At 43.8% G+C, this 18,278-nt stretch overlaps 1 protein-coding gene across 4 annotated transcripts in view; it reads left to right on the top strand.

Moving 5' to 3' along the window:
• Window positions 1-18,278, top strand: part of GDPD5 (glycerophosphodiester phosphodiesterase domain containing 5) — a 339,945-nt gene that overhangs the window by 282,547 nt on the left and 39,120 nt on the right. For all 4 annotated transcript variants that reach the window (XM_084616709.1, XM_084616707.1, XM_084616708.1 and 1 more), the window contains 2 exons: window positions 3,897-4,042; window positions 17,096-17,178. In XM_084616709.1, the coding sequence (XP_084472835.1) occupies window positions 3,897-4,042; window positions 17,096-17,178 (229 nt within the window). The remainder of the gene's footprint in view (window positions 1-3,896; window positions 4,043-17,095; window positions 17,179-18,278) is intronic.

Here is an 18,278-nt window from a genome sequence, read left to right on the forward strand (position 1 = left end):
GTGCATGCTTGAACAAGGATATTAGATGGCAAAAGCAAAGGGCAGCTTATAACTTAGCAACTGAACATCTGTGTTCAAACCATTAACCAGACTTCCTGTGGCTGTTACTTCTCACAAGAAACAACTGCGGTATCATTGGTTTCAAGTGACTGTTAATAGCCCATCATGTTCAAAGCACCTATCATCCTAACTAATGCAGCTCGGTAGGGAGCTAGGAGTACCTCTGCAGTGGCTGTCAGCACCATCTTCTAAAGATTCCCATCTCATTTGAGTGAAGTCCTTGGCAGGCAAAGGAATGCTGCCCTTTGCAAAACGCAGGACTGAGAGTCAGGAGGTCTGGGTTTTGTTCCTGAATCGGCCATAGACTTCCGGTGTTGTCAACTCTCATGAGACTTGCAATGTTTGTTGTTTCTCTTAACGCCCCGGCTCCTGGAGTCAAGTAATTATGTGAATCTTATATTTTAATTGAAAGCTACATTTCTAGCTCTCATGATTGTAGAGAAAATCCTGAAAATGGGACCCAAATGTACTCCTGAGCCAAACGTCCTCGCCTTTTGAGCTTTGACTGGCGATTTTTTGGAATGCTTGGGGTAGGCAATGCTGACTTTGGGCAAGTCATTGAACCTCAGTTTTCTCCATTTGTGATACTTGCCTACCTGCCAGGAGAACTGTCACAATTTAATCCATTGGTTGAGACGTCTGAGATCCCGAGGTAGGAAGCCCTGTAGAAGGACAACATACTTTTTATTTATATTTACCACTTTTGCTACAATACTTAAACACTGTGTGTGTGTGTGTGTGTGTGTGTGTGTACTGCTTTTTCTCCACTGCTGTTGTAGCCATTGAGCTCAACTGCAATGAAAGCCAATCCCAAGGCAAGTTGGAGCCATTAGAGGGCAGCAGACATGGACTCTGACCCATTAGAAGCATTAGTCACTGCAAGCTGCATCTTTATCCAAGATATAGCGCTCCTGAGAGCAGCAGTGGGGGCTGCTTTGTAGGACTGACACACTTGACCTGGTCCCCGGGCTGGTCTCTGGACTCCCTGGTGTGACTATAAAAGTCTGGAGGGGTTACGCTTCCCAGGAGAGATACTGGAATACAAAGAACCGTGCTATAAACTAAAATATTCATAGTGTGGTGTAACATTTGGATTAAAACTTAACAAAGAGGGAGGCCTACAGTTTAAAACCCATAGTGGGTCTGTTCAATGTGTGGCGGCAGTCAAAAAAGCGAAGAGAAGAAAAGCAAAGAACCACCATTAGAGGGGATAGATAATAAGACAGAAAATATCATAATGCCAGTATATAAATCCCTGGTACGCCCACACCATGAATACTGTGTGCGTTTCCGGGCACCCCATCTCAAAAAAGTTACATTAGAACTGGAAAAAGGACAGAGAAGGGCAACAAAAAATTATTAGAAGTATGCAATAGCTTCTGTATAAAAGAGATTAAAAAGCCTGGAACTGCTCAGCTTTGAAAAGAGACGAGGGGATATGATAGAGGTCTATAAAATCATGAATGGTATAAAAAAAGGAATAAGGAAGTGTTGTTTATCCCTTCTCATAATCCGTGAACCAAGGTCACCTGATGAAATTAATAGGCAGCAGATTAATACAAACTAAAGGAAGTACTTCTTGCCCCAATGCAGTCAATCTGAGGAACTCGTTGCCAGAGGATGCAGTGAACGCCAAAAGTATAACTAGGTTAAAAAAGGTTTCAGAGTAACAGCCGTGTTAGTCTGTATTCGCAAAAAGAAAAGGAGTACTTGTGGCACCTTAGAGACTAACCAATTTATTTGAGCATGAGCTTTCGTGAGCTACAGCTCACTTTGGATGGGCTATTACCAGCAGAAGAATGAATTTGTGTGTGGGGGGTGGAGGGTGAGAAAACCTGGATTTGTGCTGGAAATGGCCCAACTTGATGATCACTTTAGATAAGCTATTACCAGCAGGACAGTGGGGTGGGAGGAGGTATTGTTTCATATTCTCTGTGTATATAAAGTCTGCTGCAGTTTCCACGGTATGCATCCGATGAAGTGAGCTGTAGCTCACGAAAGCTCATGCTCAAATAAATTGGTTAGTCTCTAAGGTGCCACAAGTACTCCTTTTCTTTTTAGGTTAAAAAATGACTTAGATCAGTTTATGGCAGGAGTCTGCAACCTTCGGCATGCGGCCCATCAGGAACGGCGAATCACAGTGAACCACAGCCACTGGAAGCTGCAGGGGGCCATGTCTGTGGACAATCAACGTAAACAAAATGTCTCATGGCCTGCCAACAGATTACCCTGATGGGCCACGTGCCGAAGGTTGCTGACCCCTGATTTATGGAGCGTAGGTCCATCAATGGGTATTAGCCAAGATGGTCAGGGATGCAACCCCATGCTCTGGGTGTCCCTAAGACGCTGACTGCCAGAAGCTCGGAGTGGATGACAAGGAGTGGATCACTTGATAATTGCCCTGCTCTATTCATTCCCTTTGAAGCATCTGGCATTGGCCAATGTCAGAAGACAGGATACTGGGCTAGATCAGCCATTGATCTGACCCAGGATGGCTGTTCTGATGCTCTTATGGGGCACTGTCTGACTCAAGGTGTCTACTGACTGCAAAACAATACAAATGTCCCCATCACTGTCCCTGCCAAACACTACACTCTATGGTTCTTTGCAACCTCAGTGCATCCCAGAGTATCTTCCCCCCTTTTTTTAATCCCACCAGAAGTCCCTCTGTTGTGCCCACCTTTCTTGTAATAAAGTTGATTACTTACAACCTCTCTAGAGTCTGACATTATGTCCCCTCAATCATCCAAAAGAACTTCTAAGGCCTGGTCTCCATTTAAAAAAAATTGCACCAGTTTAAATTGATTTCAAACTGGTGCAAATCCTTAATGTAAATGCAGCTAAACCAGTTTAACTCTTGCTTGATGTTAGTTTGGTTTGCATGTAAATTAACAAATTATGCTATTTAAATGTGCCTACATTATTGTGGGTGTGCACCAGTTTAATTAGACTGATTTAAAACTAAAGTTAACCTGGTGCAGGCTTGGAAGTGATGGAGTCATAGAATCATAGAAGATTAAGGTTGGAAGAGACCTCAGGAGGTCATCTAGTCCAACCCCCTGCTCAAAGCAGGACCAACCCCAACTAAATCATCCCAGCCAGGGCTTTGCCAGTCCATCCATCTCTACACCTCCAAGACAAAAGACTGGGAGTCAGGACCGCCGGATTGTATTTCTGGCTCTCGCTGACCTTCAGCAAGTCACTTAGGGCTGGTCGTCTCTACGAAGTTAGGTTGGTTTAACTACATTGCTCAGGGTGTGAAAAATTTCACTCCTTGTGTGATGTAGTTCCAGCTATCTAAGCCCCAGTGTAGACACCACTCAGTACCTGAAAGAATTCTTCCATTGATGTAGCTACTGCCTTTTAGGGGTGTGGACTGCCTACGGTGCTGGGAGAACCCCTCCTGTCGGCACAGGTAGTGTGGACACCGAAGTGCTACAGCAGCGCCACTGTAGCGTTTCAAGTGCAAACAAAGCCTCAGAGAGGTGGATTGACTACAGGCATGGAAGCACCCCTTCTGTTCTTCTAGCAAATGTCTACATTACATCACTACAGCGGCGCTGCAGCTGTGCTGCTGAAGGGTTTCTAGTGTAGACATATCCTAAACCTCTGTGTGTGTTTGGTTTCTCTATCTGTAAAATGGTGGTAAAGCACTCTGAGACGCTGGAATGGGATGCACCACTGGCCAAATACAAAGCATTGCTATTCTTTGTAGCTGGAGGGAATTGCTATGGTTTGTCCATTATGTTCGGGGGAGCAGGACAATGTCTTTCGTTTGTTTTTTCTGGAGCGATTTGTTCTGAACCAGCATTTTCACTGACTGCATTTGTGTTCAGCTTCACAGATGTTGATATTCATTGCATACTTTGCCATCGTAGTTGCACTTTACCTCGTTCCCCTCACTGTCTCTTCCCCTTGTATAATGGAGAAGAAGGACTTGGGACCAAAACCTGCCATCATTGGCCATCGTGGTGCACCAATGGTAAGTAGCTTCACGTTTTAATCAATTTGTCTGTGCTGGGTTTGGCTGCCCTGGAGACTAAAGTCTGCTATCCGTAGGACATGTGCAGCATGACTTGGTGTGTGATCTTGGGCATGTCATTTAACCTCACTGTTCCTTGGCTTACTCATCGACCTACCTTCTTCACAGGGGGTTGGGAAGCTTGGTAAATTGCTAAGTGCTTAGAGATCCTCTTACGAAGGTCACTATTTTGCTATGGAAAGGCACCTGCCCTGAAATTTCCAAAATCCTCCTGATTTTAGTGGCTCACTGTTGCTCCCCACGAAACCTGCTAAAGAGAGTTTGAAAGGCTCTGAAGTTATGTTGGGGGCCTCCAAAACTTTTCTGTAACCCACATTAACCTAGTTAGAGTGTGTCTTTGTCCTTATGTGTGGCTGGATCATATAAGAAATATGTTCCTGCCTGTGACTTAATGGACTTGGTCTTTTAGCTCACTGGTTCTCAACCAGGGGTACACAGAGCTCTTCCAGGGGGTATACCAACTCCTCTAGATATTTGCCTAGTTTTACAACAAGCTTTGTAAAAAGCACCAGTAAAGTCAGTACAAACTAAAATTTCATACAGACAATGACTTGTTTATACTGCTCTATATACTATACACTGAAATGTAAGCACAGTATTTATATTCCAGTTGATTTATTTTATAATTATATGGTAAAAATGAGAAAGTCAGGAATTGTATTTTTAGGTCTGATTTTGTAAGCAAGTAGCTTTTAAGTGAGGTGAAATTTGGGGGTAGGCAAGACAAATCGGACTCCTGAAAGGGGTACAGTAGTCTGGAAAGGTTGAGACACACTGTAATTAGCTCAAGCAATAGAAACACATGCTTTTAGATCAAGGTCCTAGATTCCTTTCACTGTTAGGACTTAGGCAGGGGTATTTAAAAATGCAGCACAAGAAAATATCTTTGGCAGGTGACATTTTGAGACACAATGCTTACATGTGCCGTGCAATGCAAAAATACAACAATCCAAGGTTTAACAAGAACGTCGGAGGAACAGTTTTTTTTTTGGGGGGGGGAATAATAAACAAGGGGACATAGGTTACTTTTTATAATGACTCAACCATTCCCAGTCTCTAGTCAAGCCTAAGTTAATTGTATCCAATTTGCGGGGGGGAGAAAACCTGGATTTGTGCTGGAAATGGCCCACCTTGATTATCATACACATTGTAAGGAGAGTGATCACTTTAGATAAGCTATTACCAGCAGGAGAGTAGGGTGGGGGGAGAGAAAACCTTTTGTAGTGATAAACACCCATTTTTTCATGGTTTGTGTGTATAAAAACATCTTTTGTATTTTCCACAGTATGCATCCGATGAAGTGAGCTGTAGCTCACGAAAACTTATGCTCAAATTAATTGGTTAGTCTCTAAGGTGCCACAAGTACTCCTTTTCTTTTTGCGAATACAGACTAACACGGCTGTTACTCTGAAACCTGTCATAATGGGAGTTTGGTACCTGTCATTTATGCCATTGAAAATGTCTGCCAAGATCACCTTTCTGGTGAGGAGAAAAGTTCCCTGGTTCTTCTAGAACACCTGCCCTGTCCCAACCCCGCCACCAACCCTGACCCCTAGTCTGCGGGGCTGGGCGGCAGCCAGGACCCTGCTGTAAGGAGCCGGGCAGCAGCCTTGACCCCGCAACCAACCTTGACCCTGACCCCCACTGTCTGGGGCCAGACAGCAGCCCCGGCCCTGGACCCCACCGCCCGTCAGTATACAGTTGGGCTGCAGCTGTGTGCTAACTGGGCTTCATGCCGCCCATGGGCCGCGAGTTGAGAGCCGCTGTTCTAGAAGGATCAGAACCTAGATTTGTGGTGACCGGCCTTTAAGATTGGAAGAATTATGCATCACTGCTTTTGCATAAGCTCAAATGTAGTAAATATGGTTGTTCCATCAACCCCCTGCTTGTTTTTAGCTGTTAATCTTGAATATATGTTTGTTACTTTGTGTCAGAAGTGAGATTGTTAAATGATGGGCCTGTCTGGTATTGCAGGTAATCAACGGGAAGATTTATAGTACCAACAGCTTAGCATCGTAGATGCATCTTTTTGGAAAATTATATGATGCTTTATTTTCACTTCTTTTTATTGAGACCAAACGAGGCACTGGCCTTCTAAAGCAGCGTCAGGGTGGTACTGTGGAAACAACCAACCCAAGTGCACAGTGGAGACAGGAGTGGTTCATAATCATGGTGCTTGGGTCTCCAAATAGCAGGGAAGTAAATGCTCTTGGCAGAGCACCCAGACAGCTGTTCTTCTAATAGTGTGTTTTAACAGCATTGACAAAGACATAATGTTGAAACACTGTCTGCATCTTGTAGGAAACACACTAAAGAAAAACCCCTCTGACCTTGAGTACCACGTATTGGCTCTTTGTTCTGTCCCCATAGCACATGGTGGATATTTTTGTGCTGTGTGGAAATGCTCTGCACCGAGGAGGATTTTGTCAGGAATGCTGACTTGCTGATTTATTGTAGGTTCACACTTACAAAACCTTTTAAAGCCAAACTGGAGAGCCAATTTGAAACACCCAACACTTGAGTGGAGGCATGGAGGGGACCTGCTTCTGGTATGAAGCATCCTGATGGGCAGCCAATTTTTAATCTCTCTGACAATTACATTGTAGTTTATTATATCCCAGAAAGGCTGGGCATTATGGTAGCAATGGGAAATTTACCATGAAATATATAATTATCACCTATGTCTCGCCAGTCGTATGTAAGCAGCTTTCCACACCATTATGAAGCTGTGATCCATTCCCCGAAGAACTCATGTATCACTGAGTTCTTTCAGCCTTTGTCTGACCGTATCAGTGCCAGGTAGTGGCCCCCAAAAAGTGTTAACAGAGAGAACACTGACTGCTGCTCACAAACAAGCCCTTGAGTGAGAAACAGTGAGAGGAGGCATGTATGTGCAGGGAAGACTGCACATCCCACTATGAGATGCTCTGTCTTGATCTGAGCAGCTACCTTCTACCAAGGGTTATGGCTTATTGGATAACCTTCTAGCCAGCTGTGGTGTTCTGGCTCATCCATTCCTCCTCCCTACCTGGAAAGTAACGCATGTGATCTGTAATAAGCTACAGAAAACAAATAGCCTTTTTGCACAGTGGAAGAATTAAGTGAACAGAAAAGAACAAACGTCTCAAAATGTTCAAATATGGGTGCCTAAAGTCAGGCATCCAACTACACGTGGTAATAGGGAAATATGGCCTGGTATTCAAAGGGGTCTGTTCATCTTCAGCTCCCGGTGACTTCAGTGAAAGGAGAGGATCCACAGCACTTTTGAAATCAGGCAACATTTATTCAGTTCTTTATCCTTAGGCACCAAATTTAAAACTTGGCCGGAGGGATATAAAGGATTGTAACCGGAGACATCAACTTCATCTACATATCGCCATCACTGATGTAACTAATGAATCCCATCTAGAGTCTGTCATCCAATTGAGACCTTAAAACAATAATAAAAATCTCTTGTCTCGCTATTAAATATCTAATAGTATGTTTTGTAAGTTTTGCTTGGTCTCCTTGGCCAAAATGTTTCTTCCCTCATTGCTGCATTCTTGTTTACCTCCTTCCATCCTCAGGGTGACGTACCAGTAGTGCTGAATATGTATAGTCCATTAAATCTATTAGAATCCTTTGGGATTATTATTAGAAGCTGATTCAAAGCCAAGATATTTCATCTGTCTATTAGGTCAGTGTCTCACTTCTTATATGGTTTATTTGGCTGAAGTTTGTGGTAAGTCTCAGAAGCCATGTGGGAGATCATATTGTGATGCTGTATCAAACCTGCTGCAATTCAAAGGGTTTAACTCCCCCACAAGCTTTGTGATCCATAATTCAAGGGAGTATTTTATGACCTTGAGTAAACAACCCAAATCCCTTCCCCTCTAGTGCAGCAAGACTTGAAAAGGATCCTTTAGCGAAGGGTCTCTACGGGTTTGTTATTTGGGTCTAAAAACTCCTAAACCTTTCCTGTTTTTTGTTTTAGACAAAACAAAGTCCAGAGGTGGGAGAAACACCCGGCTTTGTACAAAAGGCTTCAGATCCCTGGGGCTGACTTGCATGAGGCCTATTTCCTGCACACTCTGCAAATGTAAACGTAACTCTTTATTTGGGGAATGGGTGTTTTTATTTTGAAACCTTTTTGCTGTTAAAACCTGGTTTTAACAATGTCACTCCTGAAATGGATCCCATAACAAGTAAAACATGAGGCGGAAAGAGCATTAGATGCAGGGAATTCCAACGGAAGCCTTTGAAGAGAAATGGTTTGCTGCTATTTTGGTAGTAGTCGTTTTTTGGGCGGGCTATAAGTATCAAGAATGTTAGTGATTACCTGTGTAGGGACCCACTGACTCTCAGTCATTCTCTCTACCCAAGGTACTATAGTATCTGAAAACCACACAATTTTAAAAATGTCATCCCTGTGAGGTAGTGCAGTACTACTGCACTGATGGGGAACAGAGCACGGAGAGACTGAGTCCCTTGCCCAAGGCAACACAGGAAGTCTGTGGCAGAATATAGGATTGCTGAGAGTGTCCTGAATCCCAGTCTAGTACCCTAACCACTGGACCACCCTTCCTCTGTCCAAATAATCACTATATTTCCCATCCTTCCGCAGTCTTGTCTGTTTAGAATGTAAACTGTCTTTTTTTCTCTCTTTGTATAAAGCCCAGCACAACATTTGTCCTGAGTGGGGCCTTTGGGCATTTTTGAGATATAAACAATACATATGGATCCATGAAACTGTGAACTACCCAAATCTGACTTACACAGAAGAAAAACTCCGTCTTCCAGATCTTGTTCTGTCACCATGTCAAGGCTGGTTATAATTGCTTACCAACAAAGTGGTGGTTGGTACAAAATACCAAGAAATTCCCTTCCTATCTAATCCTTCCCATGTATCATTATAAGCAAGAGCCAAGTCTTTCAGTACAGCTGAGTGAATAATGCTGGGAATGTTCTGTAACTATTTAATTTTAAAATGAACTGAGTTTATTTGCACCCCTTTGTTCATTTCCCAAAAACATTCGAGTCATCCAGGAAGTTTGAAGCAAACTTGGCTAGCGGCAACAAAAGGTCTTGCATGCACAGCCAATCAGAGGACAGAAACAATGTTGTTTGACATATCTGACCCATTACAGCAAAGCAGCTTGGTTCACATTTAGAATATTCACAACAAATCCATAGAACAAAAAATGCAGAAGGATATTACTTTGGATAATAAACTTAAGGAAGTTGCAATTGGCTTGTGAATGTTCTCTGTGGAAAACAAACTACATTTGCTGAGTAAGTAATACACTGCAAATCATTTGCTCCATTCTCTGCTTCAGCAATCACTGAGAGGTAGATTTTGGACTGATCGTTGCAAGTTATCAATTAAATCAAGCTCCACTGTCAAGAACTAATTTTCCAAGCACTCTGCATAGAGGATTCCAATTGACATTCAAAGGAGTCTTGATCCTGATGTGGGGCTTGCATGATCAGGCCTTAGAATGAAAACATTACTGTCTTCTTTCCATCAGGTTAACTTTCCTATAACTTGGTTCTCTTAAGAAACCAGTTATACCAGATGGCAATAGAGCAAGGGTTTTTTAAAGAAAATCTGCCTGTTAACATTGGACTAAGGGAGAAACTTATTCCTAGTAGTGATATAAATATTTCCATCTGGAAGTGATTCATCTCTGTTTTACAGTTTTTGCTAGAGAATTAAAAAAACCCAAAACTTAAAACAAAACAAACCCCTTATACTCCAAGTGGATGACTTTGTTGTGGCAGTGGCTAGCTCCCTTGGGCACATCTCTGCTAAGTATGTCACTGATTGCTTTGCATTTCCTACTTTTCTAGGGAGAAGAGAGGTTGGTGGGAGTGAAACGTATTCCACTTGGATAATCCCAGTGCTCCTTTACAAAAGTCCTCTTCAAAGCTCACAGCTCTGGTTTTAAAATCACTTTGCAAGCATGAAGCGGCTGGGCAGAGAGAAGTGCTTTCTCAGCAATAGTGAGCAGACCTCTGGGAATAAACAAAAAGCTGGTCTAAAGGGAGTGGGTTTGATTTATGAAGATCCCTGGCTCTCTTGTGTTCTCTTGGATGCTCTGCAGAGTTGTGTGTGAAGGCATTGTCAATTGAAGAGCCATAATAAAGCCAGCACTAAATGACACTTCCCTATACCCAGGCATGGGGAATAGTGAAGTGATATACAAATTGGTGGGGGAAGAGGCCTTGTGAAAAATGGAGAATCAACAGTTGTAGATAAAGGAGAGGTGGAGTCTAAATTCTAATGATTATATTTGTGTATCTGTATTGTGGTGGTACCCAGAGGCTCCAATCAGGAGCAGTACCCCATTGTTACTTATTTGTATTCCTGTAGGAGCCCTGGGACCAGAACCCCATTTTGCCAGGCACTATATAAGCACAGAGCCACAAGACAGTCCCAGCTCCAAGGAGCTCACCATCTAAATATGAGATGAGGGACAACTGATGGATACGGATGTGGGCATACAAGGGAACAGAGAGACAATAACAACATGACAGGCCGTGGTTTGAGCTAGATCCTGCATGCACACGCACACATGCAGTGGAAGGGGCAGTCCTTGCCCTGGAGAGCTTAGAGTAGCTTGAAATTAGATCAACAAATGAGTGTTATGCACACACAAGAAGAAAAGGGAGCTAGAGAGGCAAAGAGTAATGGGTAAGGAGATCACGTGGTTACATAGACCAGCCATTGCCCAGCTTCGTAGCACTTCAAGTTATATGTCATTGGAATTACAAGAAATACTGCCTTTAGAGCCTGATCCTCCACTGTTGTCATGCAGCACAGTGCTGTTGGCTTCAGTGGAGCTTGATGGTTTATTCCAGCTGAGGATCTAGTGCATAGTGGGCACCATTTTAAACATTTAGGGTTCATCACCCCAGGTTCTTGCTGTAGACTTGGTATCTTCCTTAGCAGGAGATCCCACAGGATCGCAGTCACCGCAGAGTAGCAAATAATGAATTTTGATGGTATTGGCTATACAACCTCCATTTCTGGAGCTGAGTTGTGAAATGCTTGTTCCTCTGAATGTCCAGCATTAGCACTAGAGCTGAGTGTGGGGACAAATCTAGGTTTCCTGAAGCTGGTGAATCTGGGTTGTGGCCTGAGCTGATTTGTGGTTCTGAGTTGAATTTTTTTGAGAAACCAATGGCTTTGCAGGGTGGTCAGCCGGCAGCCAGACAAAACATGGCTTCTACAGAGTTTTTTGCTTTGAGTTTTCTGGTTCCTTAAAAGTGAAACTGAATGCTGCAAGCCCCAGAGGAACTGAAACAGCTCTGCAAAAATCTCTCCGTGGCTTGAAACTGCATTTTCACCCAGCACTGGTTCTGTCTAAGCACAGATGCTGGGATTTTCAAAGGTGTCTAAGGCAGTCAGGTTCCCGAATTTCAGTGAATATCCCAGCTTTAAACTGCAGTCCTCACCATGGTGTCTGTGTCAGCCTGGCCCAAATACACTATATCTGATATGCTGCTCAGTACAACCTATAGACAGCCAGTATTGTATGACCAGGTGACAAAGCAAGACAGTGTCCCAAAGAAACAGTTTCCTTAGTAAGCTTTGATCTCTGTCATTTTACAGGTGTGGGTATTATTAGAGGCCAAATGACCAATGTCCGGTTGGAAGTTTCAAAATGGCTGACATACCCTCTTCCGTGCATGTGCTCTAGGGCCTCTCAGACCAGAGGACCCTAAAGAGCTTTATTTATACAAAAACCATTTCACTCACCACTGAAGCGCAGCTACTTCTGGAGTAGAGCCATTGTATCAGCGCACAGCATCGCCACGTATATGTTTTCATTTGGCTCAGTCTAAGCTGTTGTGCGTTTTACATTGTGAGTCATCTTCAATGTACCTTGTAGAAACTCTTGAAGAATGGTTGGCAGCATTGGAATCTTTGCTTGTTTTATTACATTTCCTTTGTGCATCTCCTCCTACAATTCGTCCCCATGGAGACCAAGATTCCCCTGGCCATTCAGTTTTGGGCCCCCTCTGTACTACAAAGCCTACCGTTTCCTAGTCATACTGGTGTCAGAACATAGTTTGGGTTTGCCTGAGGGTAGGCCCGAACAAAACCCATACTAGTGTTTTAGCCTTGGTAAAGAGCAGAGCACAGCTTCTTCTCATCCACACAGACAAATCTTGTTCTCACTTCGTGTGGGGTGCTTAAACGGGGAGTCTGCAGTATGTGCAGGACCTTATTCATTCAGCGACACCTCCGCCTTGGGAAAATTTTGAGATAGAGAGAGAAGGTGGGTGAGGGAATATCTGTTGTTGGAGCAACTCCTATTAGTGGAAAGGACAAACTTTTGAGCTTCACAGAGCTCTTCCTCAGGTCTGGAGAAAGTAACCAGATCGTCCAAGCTAAATACAAGGTGGGACAGATTGTTAAACCTAAGGGATTCACACCTGTTGAGGGAGACCATAGAATCATAGAATATCAGGGTTGGAAGGGACCTCAGGAGGTCATCTAGTCCAACACCCTGCTCAAAGCAGGACCGATCCCCAACTAAATCATCCCAGCCAGGGCTTTGTCAAGCCTGACCTTAAAAACTTCTAAGGAAGGAGATTCCACCACCTCCCTAGGTAACACATTCCAGTGTTTCACCACCCTCCTAGTGAAAAAGTTTTTCCTAATATCCAACCTAAACCTCCCCCACTGCAACTTCAGACCATTACTCCTCGTTCTGTCACCTGCTACCACTAAGAACAGTCTAGATCCATTCTCTTTGGAACCCCCTTTCAGGTAGTTGAAAGCAGCTATCAAATCCCCCCTCATCCTTCCCTTCCGCAGACTAAACAATCCCAGTTCCCTCAGCCTCTCCTCATAAGTCATGTGTTCCAGTCCCTTAATCGTTTTTGTTGATTAGGGGACATCGGATGAAGTGAGCAGTAGCTCACAAAAGCTTATGCTCAAATAAATTCTTTAGTCTCTAAGGTGCCACAAGTCCTCCTTTTCTTTTTGCGGATACAGACTAACATGGCTGCTACTCTGAAACCTGTCTTTGTGAAAAGTGTTCACCCACAGGTGACAGGCTGGTTTTTTTATATAATTTTTCTGTGTGAGCTCTTTCAAGAGCACAGTGATTGTCTGACTTCGCCCACGTAGTTGTTGCTGGGGCATTTGGTGCACTGGATGAGATACACTACATGTTGTGATAGGCAAGTGCAGGACCCGGGGATCTTGAAAAGTATGTTATCGGATTATTCATCATTATAGCAGTAGAGAGAGATGTCTGCAGGTTTTGCATCTGTTGCTCTGTCAGGGTCTGTTGCTGCTTTGAGTTGGTGTGTCCTGATCTGTGGGGAGCTTGCTTCGGATGATGAGCTTGGCAACACTGGGAGGGTATTTGAAGGCCAAAAGAGGGGATTCAGGAAAGATTTCTTTCAGGATGGGGTCCCCATCTAGTACAGGTTGTAATTGTTTGATGCTTCCTCATATGGGTTCCAATGTGGGGTGGTAGGTGACAATGAGGGGTGTGCAATCAGAGGGGATTTTATTTCTGTATTGAAGCAGGTTCTCCCAGAGTATTTGGGTGGCCCACTCCATGATGTGATCTACTTCTCTGGTGGAGTGTCCTTGTTTAGTGAAAGTGGTTTTAAGTGTGTGGAGATGTGTATCCCAGACTTTCTCTTCTGAGCATATTCTGTGGTATTTGAGTGCTTAGCTGTGTATAAAAACATCTTCTGTATTTTCCGCAGTATGCATCCGATGAAGTGAGCTGTAGCTCACGAAAGCTTATGCTCAAATAAATTGGTTAGTCTCTAAGGTGCCACAAGTACTCCTTTTCTTTTAGCTGTAGATAATAGATTTCTTGGTGTGTCTAGGGTGGTTACTGGATCTGTGGAGGGAAGTGTGGTGAGCCATGGGCTTCCCTTGTGGAATTTGATTGTGATGTCCCAGAAGCTGATGCTAGTGTGGGAGTGTTAATTTAGAGAGAGTGTGATGGATGGGTGGTGGCTGTTGAGGTGTGGGGGAAATCTGTGAGGGAGTGGCCTATAAACAGGTTGGCATGTTGGGGAGCCATCTTAGTACCCATGGCTGTTCCCATCATTTGGACAGCGTGTTTGTTGTTAAAGGTAAAGTGGTTGTGGGCGAGGATGAAATGGATGAGTCTGGAGATGTTTGCAGTGGATTTCTGAGTGGTGTTGATATCTGAGGCAGGCAGCAATACCATCGTGGTGAACGATGTTTGGCGTCTAGGAAATTGACTTCCATAGGGGCAAGGATGGTGTTCTGAGGGAGCTAGTTAATGCTGCAGATTTTCTGGAAGAACTTAGTTGTGGCCTGGAGGAAAATGGCCTTTTGGAGGATGGTTTCCCTTGGTCCTGATGTTCCTTCAGTCAGAGTGCCGTGGCCAAATATGATGGGTCTGCCTAGGTTCCCTTGTGTATCTTGGGAAGTTTGTAGAAGGTCTCTTAGAATTGTTTGGGGAAGAATTTGATGATATCTTTAAATTCCTGTGTGGATTATGGTGTAGGGTATTCTTTCAGTTCTTTGTAGTAGATGGTATCAGAATTGTTGGTGGGCTCATCATGAGTAAGGCTGCAAGTCTGTCATGGAGGTCACGGATTGAATTTCCAGGACCTTTCTGACTTCTGCAGTGGCCAGTGCGGCTGGCCCCAAGGCTACCTGAGCAGATGGGGCAGCCCCGGGGCCAGATGCGCCAGCCACTGCTGGAGCAGCCCTGGGGGCCAACGGAGCAGCAACGGTCCCGGGGGTGCCCCTGGAGCAGCAACGGTGTCTCTAGGTTCCACACCGCCCATGCCCCCCTCAACTCCCTGGGGTTCCCAGAGCAGCTAAGATTTGGTCAGGGGTATTTATAGTACAAGTCATGGACAGGTCATGGTCTGTGAATATTTGCTTATTGCCCGTGACTTATCCATGACTTTTATTAAAAATACCTATGACTAAATCTTAGCCTTAGTCATGATTGAGGACTACAATGGTGCCTCCTTTGTCTGCTGATTTGACCATTAACTGATAAGTGGATTTTTTTTGCTTGTGACTATTGGTGCGACGTGGTAGCTGTGGGTGATGTCTTCGTTGTGAAAATTCCTTGAGGTAGAGTTGGTGAACGAATGTTTCCAGGTCTCCACATCAGACGTTCGGTCCCTTGGAGAGTACAGCTAATTCAGTTCCCGGTGTCTTGATAGCTTGATGATATTGGGGTGTCGTGTAGTGTCCATGTGGATGGGTCCTGGTGTCGTGGTTTCTCCTAGAAGTTAAACTTGATAATAACAACCACCAACGCGGTGATTTGTGGAATCTGTGCTGTGGAGTTAGTCTAATTTGTTTTGTTTTTTTTATAGTGTTCCATAGACAGAGCCTCAGAGAAGCTTCACTGCTTAAAATGGAAATATTTAGCAACTTGTTTATAATCACTGTGGATATGATTTCTTATTTGCCTTTTGATGCTGCAGTTCAGTTTATATTTCTAGTCACTCCTACTGTGCTTAGCTCAGTGAGAGAAGTGCAATGACTGGGCAGAAAAAACATCTGCCAGAATCCACATTTTTCTTAGAGTGCTGGTCCTCATGTACCTGAGTCTAACAAGTAGTGTCCACTGGCCCACACATGCTCTGGACCAATGGTATAAGAGGCAGTGGGGGCCAGCACCTCTCCAGTTCCTTCTTACTGCCATGTGGAATCCCAATGTCCACAGATTTTCTCCAGATTTTCTCTTAGATCTCCTGTAAATAGCTATGGGTAATAGTTTTATATTTTTTACATTAGCATAGTTAGAATTTTATAGTATCGTTCGTACAGCTTGGTTTTTTCCTGTTCTGGTCAGAAGCCTTTTAAGTAGGCTTGAAAAAGTGGATGTGAGGCCTGTGTTCACAATAGCTCCTAACTCAGACAGTGTGTCCATACACCAGCCTTGCATTTCTCTCTCTTAAGATACCCCATGTAGGGTCGAGCTCAGACTTTGTCTGTGCAGGTCCTAGCCTGTTGTTTCTGAGTGAGTGACTGCAGCCTGTGAAAGAGACTGTCAAGTGATGCTCAGTGGAAACAGGATTAGCTTGCTTTGTTCATTTTAATGAAACCCGAACTACTCGGTAAGACATGAGAAGCTATGCAAGAGCAGGGAGTGCTTTAGCAAAGGGTAACCGGTATGTTTGCGCTGGCTGACCAAGATCTTTGCTTGAATGCTGCCCCCTTCTGACAGCTTTGGACATTGCACTTGTATTTGAAATAGTTATCTTTATCTTGACCTCATGTGACTCATGTGGTGAGAGTTGTGGGTGTTCCCCCTTTCTTTGTCTGTTTGACTAGTCTGTCTTTGATTTTCTAGACAGACATTGTGGCTTACTCTTATTTTTGTAAAACAGCATGTACATTGATGGAAACCTCTTCAAGCCAAAGGGTGCGGCAGCACCCCTACTTGCAGCACCCATGAATAGCTGTGACTGCGGGGTACCAACTCCATGTAACCAGCCAGCCTTTATGGGCACGCCAACAAACACTCTGCAGGCCATCAGTCCTCTGTAAACCACAATTTGAGAACCAATGCAGCTGACCAGTACATGTTACCAAACCTTTTAAACAGCGTATGACTGCAAATCCAGAGCTCACTGGGACTTTGGTGCACATCATGATCATTCAGTATAGATCTACCAATGAACTGGCCCCTACCCACTGAGTAAAGGAGAATATCTGTTAGCAGCGAGCAGATTTAAACCATGATGCTGGGCAGATTTAGTTCCATCTGTGAAGTGCCGTAGTCATTACACATCCTACCCCAAGCCAGTGTGTTCCAGTAACATTACATGATTCTCCCTGAGTACATTGTATGAAGTCTTGTAATATTTTTTTTTAGTAATGTTGCTTTGTTGTCTCTCTCCAACCTTTTAATGATCTCCTGTAAGTATTTTGATTTTTGTTGTATTGTTGTTGCAGCGTCATGTGTGGCTGACCGAAAGGGGGATTTATAAACATTGCTACTTTATTAATAAACTTTTTCACTGCTTCTTCCCTAGCTGGCACCAGAAAACACTCTGATGTCCTTCCAAAAAGCAGTGGAGCAGAAAATACATGGAGTGCAAGCTGATGTAGCGATAAGGCAAGTCTGTGTAACTGTTTGCTTCAAGTGCAATGATTTTCTTTAGGGACCGGTCCAACCCAAATCCCTAGATCTGCTTTGTTTTGTTTCCAGATCTGAATTTTGCCACTTAAGTTTTCCACTGTGGCATCCTCTGAGAAGGGCCTCTTGGAGAGTGTGCTCGTATCTTCTCATATGCTGCTATTTATAAAGTATGTAAGTTAGTCATTTGGCTGGCACAATGATTAGGGATTAAATTATAAAGGAAACCAGGCTTTCTACTAATCTTCATATCAAGGGCCAAAATTCACGACAGGGTGCCATCTTATAGTTTGCTTTATTATGATGAAATAAGGTAACGTGGGGCTGGTTTGCCTTAGTCTGGCTGCCTTCTCCAAAGGAGTACAGTGGAACCTGCTTGTAAAGAGCTTGGCTATCATGAAGTTCTGGTCGCATGGAAGGAAAATGAAAGTCCTAAATTTTTTCATTGTGTTGTACAGTGCCACCCGAGTTAAAACAGTCATGAGAATTTACCAGCCCAGATGCAAAATCCCTTTGCCTTCCCTTACCCTGATGCAGAAAATGTAATTAGATTTGTGTCTGCCTGTTTACCCACACACACACCTAACCCCCCACAAAAAAAACCAGTTCTACCCTCTAGAACTTGGCAAGGCTGAGTTGGGGGAGTCTTTGAAAGAGTGGAGTTATTCTCACATAAAAAATGTCTAAGAGGGCAATTTTCTGCATTTAATTTTCTCAGACCTCCTAGATCTCTTTAATATAAATATTGTATGCATGTTTTTTTCATAGACATCCAACATGTGCACATTTGCAGAAAGCAGATTGGACATAGTCTGTACAACAAACTTCCATTCAGTTGGAGCAAACAGTGGGAGGCAAAACTTGAAAGGGACATTTTTAAGGATGATTGTGTACGACCGCTATTACGGTAGCACCTAGCAGCAGCAGTCAGGCTCAGGGCCCCATAGTAGAACCGCTGTGTACAAACACAGAGTAGAAGGACCGCCCTTGCCCCAAGGAGCTAATTTAAGGCCAGGTGCAGCATTGTGTGTGATAAAGAATAAGCAGCAGCGAGGGAGGGAGGGAGGCCGGCCAGCTAT

This window comes from Lepidochelys olivacea (assembly GCF_965140295.1).
Source record: "Lepidochelys olivacea isolate rLepOli2 genome assembly, chromosome: 1".
Lineage (NCBI taxonomy): Eukaryota > Metazoa > Chordata > Testudines > Cheloniidae > Lepidochelys > Lepidochelys olivacea.